The 11,762-nt window shown below is 50.5% G+C and overlaps 1 protein-coding gene across 3 annotated transcripts in view; it reads right to left on the reverse strand.

Moving 5' to 3' along the window:
• The window catches only part of SEPTIN5 (septin 5), a 46,244-nt gene extending 38,394 nt beyond the window's left edge, over positions 1–7,850 (reverse strand). The window contains exons 1-2 of one of the 3 annotated variants that reach the window (XM_077308200.1): positions 7,606–7,850; positions 7,421–7,431 (exon numbers count right to left, since the gene is read on the reverse strand). In XM_077308200.1, the coding sequence (XP_077164315.1) occupies positions 7,421–7,431; positions 7,606–7,648 (54 nt within the window). In that variant the 5' untranslated portion in view covers positions 7,649–7,850. Of the gene's footprint in view, positions 1–4,028; positions 4,052–6,582; positions 6,613–7,420; positions 7,432–7,605 lie in introns of those variants that run through there. The other 2 variants (XM_077308201.1, XM_077308202.1) reach the window with 2 other exon arrangements.
• Between the last annotated feature and the right edge of the window lie 3,912 nt (positions 7,851–11,762).

Consider the following 11,762-nt stretch of genomic DNA (forward strand, 5'->3'; position numbering starts at 1 on the left):
GTTGAGACATCACAAACCTAGAGTGAGGATGATGCTCATGTTTTGCCGGCTGCTGTTCTCTGGACAGATCTCGTGTCGGAGACCTAACATCTGTCAACACCAGATGTTGAGGGAATCAACACGCTCGCTGGTTCAGCGGTTGTCTCGTTCACATAAAGCCCTCAGCAGGCTGTGAGGCTTCCCGCCCAAACCTCCTGACCCCTTTTTTGCAATTGTTTCCTTAGCTCATGATACAAGCACCAGTTAACACATAAATCAGTCCTCAAGTTCCCCCAAGAGGTACTGAAACAGGGCAGAAAGAAGGGAGTTCACTCTCCTTTTTGTACCTATCACACACCACACCCTTCTAATGTTATTCCGGGAGTGTGGGAGTTCCTGCAACTCAACTTATCCTGGATGTTTTAGGCTGATATTGTTGACTGGGGTTTTTAATGGGTATTTTATAGGGTTTTATTGTTGGATTATTTGTTGTTACCCGCTGCGAGCCAGTCTCCGAGAGCAGCAGGTTACAAAATAGGTGGGTAGATGGATGAATGGATGGATGGATGGAAAAGGGCATTACTTGGCAAATTTGGGGTTCAGCAGTTACAGCAGGATCGGAAAGATCCCAGTTCAAATCCCCACTCTGCCATGAAAGCTTTCTGAGTGATCTTGGGCCAGTCATCTTCTCAGCCAAGCCTACCTTACAGGGTTGTTTTGAGGATAAAATAAAGGAGACTCGTGTACTGCAGCTTTGATTCCCCTGTGGAGTGAAGTGCGTGGTATAAATCAGGGGTAGTCAAACTGCGGCCCTCCAGATGTCCATAGACTACAATTCCCAGAAGCCCTGCCAGCATTTGCTGGCAGGGGCTCCTGGGAATTGTAGTCCATGGACATCTGGAGGGCCGCAGTTTGACTACCCCTGGTATAAATAGAGAAAATCAATGAATAAATAATATGCGCCCTAGCCAATTGGAAACAGCCTGGCTAGGGACAGCAGTTGCCCTGGAAAACTCTCAGAACAGGGCACAGTTCTGGTGGCACCTCGGTCAAGGCAGCTTGTTTGACAGTAAACACAAATAAGTCGCAAGCAACACGGGACCAGCATCAAAACAGCAGCGATCCACCCACTGTGGGTGTGGTCCCTGAAACTTGCCCTGGGCTAGCTGGGTCATGTAGTCAATGTTTCCTTCCACTGCCACACAATGCCTCTGAGTGTGGGATGTTTGGCTAGCACTTGGGCACAGCGCATGGGGCCAAGCCCAAACATGTACAGTTGTGTTTCAGGGTCAGAGTTAGGCCAGATCATTTCAGGACTCCCCCATCCTGTCCAGAAGGTTCACAAGGGCCCTGAATCATTAGAGAGGGCATAGGGGAGGGGGGTCAGTCCCAGTTTAAGGATTTGCAGGGCCCATAACATCAGAGCCAGTTCAAGGATCCGCAGGGCCTTAGCAGAGAACAACTGGTTCGGTTAGTTGTGCCGTGCAAGGAACTGCAGGGCCGCTCTCCCAGGGGTAGCTGGAACTCTGGACGCAGCCGACAGCTTAATTCCGCTGAAAACATTTCTTGAAGTGGGAGGTGCAAGCATAATGCCCCAATATCTAAGGGCACCTTCACACTTAGGTGGGTTGTGGTGTGCACACATGCTCAATGAGCGATGTACGTGCTCAGTTGCTAACAGAGCACTCACACTTTTTTTCGTTCTTGCAGTCCCTAATTATTATTATTATTATTATTATTAAATTTATTTCCTGCCACTCTTGAGACAGGCTCGTGGTGGGTTACAATTGTCCTTAGCTAAAACCCCAATAAATAACTCATTAAAATACAGGACATAAACATAACAACTGCAGCACATGGCAGTATGACTTAATCACCCATCCCCCACAAAACATCTAATAACATAGGGGGCCATCGATACCACATGGCCTAGGTGCTGCCTAACACCAGGGGTGGGGCCCAACCAGATCGTCCTCACCGTGCTGCCCTCAACCGTAGACCTGGCGGAAGAGCTCCGTTTTGCAGGCCCTGTGAAGGCCCCCGAGCCATACAGCACTGCAGGGGCCCTGGAACCGTGGGTCCTGGAGCTACTAGGATAAAATGCTTCTGTGGGGGGTGCCAGACCCCATTCACCCTTTGCTTTTGACGACATACGATTCTCCCCCACCCCCGACTTCTCCTACATTTCCACCAAATGCACCACACGCTGCGGTAAACAATTCCGCAAAACTTTCTACTAGATGTGCGTGCCAAAAGGCCCTGGGGGAGAGGGGGCTCCACATGGTAGCTGTAATATACAACATTGCCCCTAAGATAATTTCTTCTGTAGCTTTTTTTGTTAGCCATCGCCTGGTTATCTTCACTGCACATGTGATGTTATCTGTTTTCATCACACACTTCCCTACTCCTGCATTTGCCTACGCCCCGAAAAATTATTAACAGCTGTCGGAGACCGTTGTGGCTTCTGACAGCAAGAGAAATGATTCAGCTATTTCCTGGGACTGCACGAGCATGAGGAAATGCTCCTAATTTCAGAATACTGGCCAGGATCCACACAGTCGTACACACATTTGCGTACCCCGCGAGGCTGTGAATTAGAGATGTGTGAAAAGAATCGCTTGCTTCTCCTCCTTTCTTGTTTTCCCCACCCACAGGTTGTCTTTGATATCCTTCTGCAGATTCAATTTCTCCCCTCCCTCCTGCCCAATAAATTACGCATTATCAACAAAGAGCTAGCACATGCACGCTGGTGTTTTACATGCACAAATGCATGCTGAATATCAGGACGTTCTCAGGCTACGATCTGATTTTCAGCGATAGTTGGGTATTCTCCTTGGGAAAACAATAATGGAGCGGACAAGCTGTCCTTTATCACGCAACCAGTGGGACATCAGCCTGGGACAGGAGAAGGGAAACACACAATGGTGTTGAAACCTAGCCGGTGAGGTGAGGAGGTGCTGTTTCACTGCTGCTGTTTGAGTTTGTGCAAGATGTCAAGGCAGGGGTCAACATGGGGACCACTAAGTGATTTTCGATTTTCTGGTCTTATTGGTTTTCCCCACCATAGGAAAAAATGGAGGTAAGGTGGGAGCACCCTCTTTGGGTTCCAGCTTGGTGTAGTGGTTAGGAGTGCAGACTTCTAATCTGGCGAGCCAGGTTTGATTCCTCACTTCCCAACATGCAGCCAGTTGGGTGACCTTGGGCTCCCCACAGCACTGAGAAAGCTGTTCTGACCGAGCAGTAATATCATGGCTCTCTCAGCCTCACCCACCTCACAGGGTGTCTGTTGTGGGGAGAGGAAAGGAAAGGTGAATGTAAGCCACTTTGAGACTCCTTCGGGTAGAGAAAAGCAGCATATAAGAACCAACTCTTCTTCTTCCTCTTAGAATTGGGCCCCCTGGTCCAATCTTTTGGAAACTTGGGGATTCTCTCAAGGAGAGGCTCTTGCAGCTATACGGCAGATACAGTTCCTCTGTCTCAACCCCCCAGACCACAGAATACACCAGGGACGGACCAGCTGTGACTCTCCAGATGGCTGGTAATTGTCATCATGGTAACTGCTGATGCCAATAAAGGGACTCTGACTCTAATAATGGTAGCTGCTTTGACGAGTAAACCTCATGGCATTCCATCCCACTCTCAAAGTAGCCAAGTCCGTGCTCGGAAAAACCTGGAGATTTTGTGACTGGAGCCCAAGGAGGGGATGGATTTGGGGAGGGACCAGCTGGCAGTGGGGCGGGATGCCTCCCGGTGCATTCTCCCAAGCCACCATCTTCTCCAGGGCAACTCATCTCTGCAGTCTGGAGATGAGGTCTAATTCCGGGATATCCACAGGCCCCACCTGGACCGGACTGAGATCCCATCCCCCTCCCCATGCACACACACACACACACACACACACAATCCCATCCATCCCTAAACCCCCAGCAGCTTCCACACCCAGCATTGGCCACCCTGTCCCTGAATTCGCTAGCACTTGCTCAGAAAAAAACATGCCATGGACGGGTCTACACACTCGTTCGCGCCACGGCACATTTGTGGAGGTTTACCCTCATTTGAGCAGCTCAGATTGTATTTACGGTTTGCTCTCCTTCTGCCAGTAATGAGGCTGCCAGGAAATCCTCCGCTCGTCAGGCTCCTCCACGCAATCCTAGGCTCCCAGCGCCGCAGAAGTGTGCATATACATACACACATACGGCCTGCTCTTACAACATGGCTGAGATCGCTTCCTGGAAAGGCTCGGTGTTGCCTAGCGACCCTGGATGCAGAAGCAGAGTCTCCATCTCTTCAGCATCACTACGCCTATTCTTAGACAAGCGATTTCAGGACCCTTTGCAAGGCACCAGCAACCCCTCCCCCCCACACACACCAGGCTTGGGATGCCTCTCCCACTACTGCTGGCTAAGAAAATTGGTCAGAGATGTTTCAGAGGAGATGGGGTGTGCTGGATCAGAGCAATACATCTAATTCAGGGTTCTGCCCAGTGTTGTTAAGCATCTGACCTCATCCATTGGACCCAGCATAGAATCATAGGGTTTCAAGGGACCTCCAGGGTCACCTAGTCCAACCCTCTGCGGAATAATTCAAGTGGGTAGCCGTGTTGGTCTGTAGTATCACAACAAAATCAGAGTCCAGTGGAATCTTTAAGACCAACAAAGATTTATTCAAGGCGTGAGCTTTCAAGTCAGGAAGAGTGCTTGCACTCGAAAACTCACGCCTTGAATAAATCTTTTTTCCTGATCCCTTGAAATCAGTTGCACTCAAATTCTTCTCTCATAAGTGTTGTTTACTAACGGTAACTCAAATGTTAGTGAAAGTTAAGAAATACAGTTAGGAAGTAAAACTTAAGAAATATACATGTTTACTTTCCTGGGTTAGATCATGTTTCCAGTAGCCAAGTAACTGGAATATTTGATGGGGAGGGGAAATCAATCAAGCATAATTAATGTAGTTTAAGTATTGGGTGTAGAGCAAATTGGGACATGGTTCCTAGAGAATGTTTCCTTTTTAAAAAGTGAATTACAACTTTGCGACGGGCCCGTCTTCCTGATATAGTACTGATCTGTTTGTGAAATTAATTTCAGGAATGAAATAACACTGTTATGGACACAGCAAATGTTCCATTAAAAAAAAGAAAAACCAGGAGAAAATTTGCCATTACAGAACTTTTTCCGCCCTGCGTCATTGCTCTCAAATGACAGCTGTAAGAAACGGATTACTTTTATTACAGGAACAAGACTGAATGTAGAACCCTTGTTATTTCTTCCAGTATACCCCCCTAAATAACCCCATAACGCACAGGATCGGACTGCACGAACGCAATATGCAAAATACAGGCGACCTGAAATCGTTCCAGTCTTGAAAAGATGGGAGCAGAAGCAGTTTGGACATGCAGCCGTAAACGTACTTGTGCCTGCGTACAAGGAGGCTGCCAGAAAGCAAGATTAACCAACAGGGCTGCATCCAGACAAGCAAAATAAGAGATAAAATAACCACACATGCTTATCTGGAAAGGGGCTGCACTAGAGCAGGGGTAGTCAACCTGTGGTCCTCCAGATGTCCATGGACTACAATTCCCATGAGCCCCTGCCAGCAAACGCCAGCAGGGGCTCATGGGAATTGTAGTCCATGGACATCTGGAGGACCACAGGTTGACTATCCCTGCCGTAGAGGAAACCCTACAATAAGAAGCTTCCATAATGGTTCATGCTGACTTGGATAGCCCAGGCCCACGGAGGTCATTTTCTTGTGTTTGTCCCTGTTTCACCCTCTTCCCCACATACATAAACCCACAATATTTTACCTCTTTCCTGGTGTTAGGCCTACTGCAAATTCAAAACACATTACGTTGCCTACACTTCCTGTTTGGTTATTGCGCAGTGGCTAAATTTTAATGTGGGGAAAAATATATCTTTGTAAAAGATTCTTCAGGCTGATTCAGAGGAGATGGGGTGTGCTGGATCAGAGCAATACATCTTCTAATTCAGGGTTCTGCCCAGTGTTGTTAAGCATCTGAGCTCATCCATCGGACCCAGCAAAAATCATAGGGTTGGAAGGGACCTCCAGGGTCACCTAGTCCAACCCTCTGCGGAATAATTCCAGTGGGTAGCCGTGTTGGTCTGTAGTATCCTGGACTAGATGGACTAGATCCTGGACCAGTCTGATCCAGCAGGATTCTGCTTACGTTCGTATCTATCCCCAAATATATGACAGCCACTGCTGTTTGAGGCAAATCCATACAATTCCCGTTTTACAGACAGAAGAACTGAGGCAAACCGCACACAACTTCCTGAACCCACAGAGGCCGGCGGGGACAACACTGCAGGCTAGTCAGCAAGAACTGCAAATATCCACCACCACCACCACCACCCCGGCTCCTATTCTTGTTCTGTATTCTCCACTGGAATTCACACAGTCCTGTTTACTCCCTCCGCAGACATTGACGGGTCTTTGCAGAAGGCAAATCCTTATTGTCACAAGCACATACGAGCGCACCCTGCACAGACTCTGGCTGATTCTCTCCAGCCAATGTTCCCTTCCTCTCTCGCTTTACTGCATTCTCCGTCCAACTGATTTGCTCCCACCGCCAGCTCATCCCATCACCTCTGGCCGCTGCATCTCCCATCAGGGATGAATCACACCAGCCGGGCATCCAAACGCAGCAGCAGCAGCACCCGTGGTCCACTCCCTGCACAGATGCCTCCGCTCCTCGCCAGAGAGACTCCAAAAAACGCTTCCCGTTATTAAAACAGATGCCCCCTCGCAGACGGCCAGGCCCATCCGCGCCTGCCTCCGATCCTCTCTTCAGACAAAATCGCTCCCCAGACAAGGCAGAAACCCAAAGGGACACCGAAAACAAACACAGGCCAGGGCCGAAAATCCCTCTCGGTGCCGTCTCATTACATCACCCTCTCCCAGCCTCATACCAACCGATCTCTCCCTCCGGAGAGCGGCACGCAAGCGAGACAGATGCCTCCCGGCAAGGAAGGAGGATGCTGAAGAGGGGGAGATCACCCACAGGGAAGCCGCCAAAGAGGCCAGCCGGAACGTGCTCATAATACCGAAGCGGCTGCTATCGGCTTGGCCTGGCCCAGGCCTACCAGCAGCATCAGCATGACAGGGGACCACGATGGCAGGCAAGCCTCCGGTCTGACAAGCCGCTGGACAGCAGAGAAGACCCACCTGGGGGTGGGTCATCCTAGCTGTGCTAGAGTCCGGACGGAGGTTTTCCCCTGTCCCAATTCCCCAGACGGGGCTCCCCAGCAGGGATGGGCGGTGCGCCACTCACCCACCCACCCGCCTCTCCATCCACAATAGAGGCACAATTCAGCACCAGGGATGGGCCTGCGAGCATCTTCGGCTTCAGCAGCCCCAGCGAGCCAGCCATTGCCAGCCCCCTCCCCCATGCCCCCTCCCCTCTCAAAGCCACGAGCCTGGGTACCTGTTTTTCTTCTGCCGAGGACCCAAATCCGACGGGGAGCAGAGCGAAGATGCCCAGCGGGAGATCCAGGAGGAGGGAGGGGGAGAGAAAGAGAGAGATCAGGAGAGTGGATCGCCGCACGCAGAGCCCCTCTTGGCCAGCCCCACCGCCCCCCCCCCCACCGCCCCCTCCCCACCGCCCCTTACCTGGGTTGAGCAGCTTGCTTTTGTAGCGCAAGCCGGTGCTCATGGCGAGGGCTGGCCCCGGGAGGGCTGCGCCGGGCTGCCGCGTCCTGCGCCCGAGGAGACCCGCCGTCCTTCCCGAGGGATCCTGCCTCCAACGGGGCTCGCCGCACGCCGCTCAGCAGGACCACAGTGCTGCTGGATCCCGACGCCGCCGCTGAGGCTGCTGCTGCTGCTGTTGCTGCAATTCACCAGCCCGGCCAAAGGGAGACGGGAGGCGGGGCGAGGCCGAGCCGAGAAGAGAAGGGGGCGGGAGGGACGCTGGGGACGCCCCCGCCGGCCGCCAATCCGCGCCCCGCCCCGGGCCAGCCCCTCGCTGGAAAGACCCTGCCATTGAGCAGCCGCCGGAGCAGAGCAAAGCGAGGCGCGCCTGGGGAAGCGTCCCTGCCTTTTCCGCACGCGAGGATCGGAGGCGCTTTGCAAGTGGACTTCCCCGTCCCGCGCTGGAAAGAGCCTGCTGCAGAAGCGCGCTAGAAAGGGCTGATCCTGCGCGCGCGGAAGGGGAGGCTTTCGGGAGCCTGGGCTCGCTTGGGCTGCGTCCCGAGCGCCTTCTTCGCCTTTCCCCTCCCGCCAGTGGCATACAAAAAAAACCCAGCTCTAATTTACTGGCTTGCTGTGGAATGGAGAATGTGGCCAAAGGAAGCTGAATTGGAGAGGGAAACGGCCAGCATGCATCGCTCCACCAACGCTGACCTGGCCGGAGGTCCATTTAGGTGGGCATCCAGGTTCCCACAAGGGCTGAGATCTGAGAAGCCCAAAACCAGACGCCCTTTCCCACTGTGAATACCTCTACTGACTGGTATTCAGAGATATACTGCCCCTGAACATGGAGGTTCCGTTCAGCTATTATGGCTTATACCTACCTGTTAGCCTATCTTGCATGAATGTACATTGTCCGCCCTGCAAGGCAGAATTTAAGCATTCCCCCATGTGCACATCAACTCGGTGTCAACAACATCTCTTGTAACGCACCCAGCTTTATCCTTTCCAAAGGGGGTTCTTCATAAATCAGGCTTCGAAAGGACCACGTCCATTAGCTGAGCATTTGTGGGAGCCAGACAGGTTTGGTGCAAGAGGTTGACTCCGCACTGAATTCATCTAGAGGATTTATTACTTCGAGAGGGGGGCGAAGCCAGGCAGCTCCAATTTCGATAAGCTGCGATAAAAACCCACCTGAGTTTACCTATGAGAGCCCAGATTCAGCAATAGCAGCGACAAAAAATTCAACCACTAATATTCACCCTAGGGCCCCAGAGTATGTGCAAAGGGCATTCAAAAGACCTCGACACACAGCCCTTGTGCCACACCACCTTGTGACTCTCATAATCTTCCCTCTTCTGTATCACATGACGGAAACGGAGGCATGTTTTTGAATGCGCAGACACACAATCGAGAGAAAAAGTAAAGGAACACAGAAGACTGCTGTATGCCTGTTCTGTTCTTGGTGTAGTAGTGAAGGGCGGCCGTTTCTAATCTAAAGAGTCGGGTTTGATTACCTCCTCCTCCACATGCAGCCAGTTGGGTGACCTTGGGCTAGTCACAGTCCTGATAGAGCTGTTCTCACAGAGCAGTTTCTCTCAGAGCTCTTGCAGCCCCATCTATCTCACAGGGGTGAGGAAGGAAAGGCGAATGTCGGCTGCTTTGAGACTCCTTCGGGTAGTGAAAAGCAGGGTGTAAAAAACCAACTCTTCTCTGTACAGTCCAGAAAAATCAAAATGGAAATTCAGGATCAGAAGTTCCCAAACTCAGTGAGGCACCAACTCCAGCAGGAACATTAAAAAAAACAAAAACACCATACTAACATTTTTCAAGCTTGTATTAATTTAAATTAGACTGTTTTCTGTGGACTCTGGCTAACACAGCCTATATTGTGTCTGGTGCAGAGCCACTCATGAAAATAAATGCTATTTGCCCCATTTCTACCCCCATCTGTCCCCCTGCTGGGGATCCAAAGCAGCTGATGCTGTTTTCCTTCCCTCCATCTTATGCTCACAAAATCCTGTGAGGTAAGATTAGGCTGGGAGTGTGTGACTAGCCGCAAACCGTCAAGAAAACTTTCACGACAGAGTGGGAATTTGGACCTGGGTCTCCTCCTTTCTATTTTGGCGTTTTTATTTTTTCCTTTCTCTCAGCTGGGCCTATTCTGCACACAATAGATAATGCACTTTCAATGCACTTTAGAAGTAGATTTTCCTATTCTGCATAGGAAAATCCAGCTGCCAAAGCACATTGAAAGAGCATTATCCTCTGTGTGCAGACTAGGCCCTGGAGAGACGGTCTTGAATAGCAGCAATGCCACCGACCAAGTAGCACATTTCGAAATGATTAACCTAAAACTAAGGCATGCTAATATGCCACGACTTCTCCTGAAAAATCAATGCAAGTAAGCCTGCATGTTTCTTACACTGCCAGAACGTTTTCTCCATATTTGAGCAGGTGACTTTTAAAAATACCAAACCCCCTTCCCCATGGCCTCAGCAACCCTCTGGTCATACAGAACCCTAAATCCCATATGCTGGCCATTAGAATGGTTGCTACAGCCGTTACCTGAGGCTCTTTGCTACCTCAGCAGCTCAAAACATTTTCCCCACAAAACCACAAGGAAAGCAGGCCTGTGAAGTTAGTGGTCGGTCCTGTCACAGCTCACACATGTGACCACATCGGCTTTAAATAATTTCAGACTCTCCAGCTGACTCAATCAGGAGTGGGGGGGGGGGAGGCTCCAGTCAGTAATGCATTCCAGTTTTGCACAGTTTGGAAAGGCTAGACAGCCACAAAACCATTAGGAGTCCACCACACAATCAAAGGCACTGGCAGCGTAATAGCCGGATTCATAAACGGTTTGACGGTCTGCCAAGGAAAATTTAAACCCAGCACGGACGGAACGGGCAATGCCAGTGCTCACCTGGACAACACGAAAGCATCAGCGCATAACATCCCATCAAATCGAGCACCATGTGCGGTGCACCTTTGTAATCCAAGTCCCTTCTTTGTATTATCATTCCCGCTTTCTGATTGGGATATAAGGACCATGATTTCCAATCCGACTTGTATCTGACGAAGGGAGTTAGGACTGTCAAAACGTATACCCTGAACATTTTGTTTGACTCAAAGGTGTCTCTGGACTTGAATCTAGTCTTCTACCTAGCAGTACGTAACATTAGAAAATCCTCACATTTGATTAGATATATACTGCAAGATGACAGAGAGGTGTAAGCTCTTTACAGACTCTGAAATGATATAGCCTATTTTACCCCCTCAGAATTTTACCATCTCCTCCTGAACCCTTGCTAAATTCTGAGGGTCTTTTTCAAGAGCTCGATTCAATGCATTTTTATCAGCACTGCATAGGAAACATCAACTCTGCCCTTGTGGTTCGGGTACAACTGAATTGATGACTCTTTTCTACTGTGTTGTAATTTTGACTGGGATAGCAGAAGTGGTCTAATTTCACCTTTATTACTGCGGTTCTCTAAATATATTGATGATCTGTTAGTTCAGGGGTCATCAACCCCCGGACCGCGGAAGCTGCCGAACTGCGCAAGCCTCGGCAGCAGGCAGTGGGGGCTACGCCTCCCTCTCCCCGCCCCCCCCCCCCCCGCAGCGAGAAGCTCACCAGGCCGTGAGCAAGTCAGGCCGCATGGTAGCTCCCCACATGGGCGTTTGCGCGGGGCTGCTGTGCATGCGCACCGCTCCAGACCACCCTATCCCCCCACCCCTCCTAGCGGTCCACAACCAGGAAAAGGTTGCGGGCCGCTGTGTTAGTTAACATAGAATGTGGAAAGAATGCCAGTAGAATGTGGAAATCCTTGGTTGTGGTTCGTTGTTAATTTAAATGAGGTTACTGGGATTTTACCTATGGGATGATGCTTGTCAATAAATGAGAAAAAAAAACCCATCTCATTTTGCTGCTTTGTGTAGACCAAATTTCCGTCACGTTTATGAGGTTGCAACAGCACTCTCCCCCCCCCCCGACCCCCATCCAGGCAATGACCAGGGTGTTTCAGGTCAACACAAGCAGCACCTTGGAAATATAATTTTTGATGCTGCCTTGCTGACAAAGCAACAACTACTTCCATGGAAGGCTCAGGACGGGTAATGAGAGGTTTTAAAACAGTCAC

Source organism: Paroedura picta, chromosome 13 (assembly GCF_049243985.1).
Source record: "Paroedura picta isolate Pp20150507F chromosome 13, Ppicta_v3.0, whole genome shotgun sequence".
Classification (NCBI taxonomy): domain Eukaryota; kingdom Metazoa; phylum Chordata; class Lepidosauria; order Squamata; family Gekkonidae; genus Paroedura; species Paroedura picta.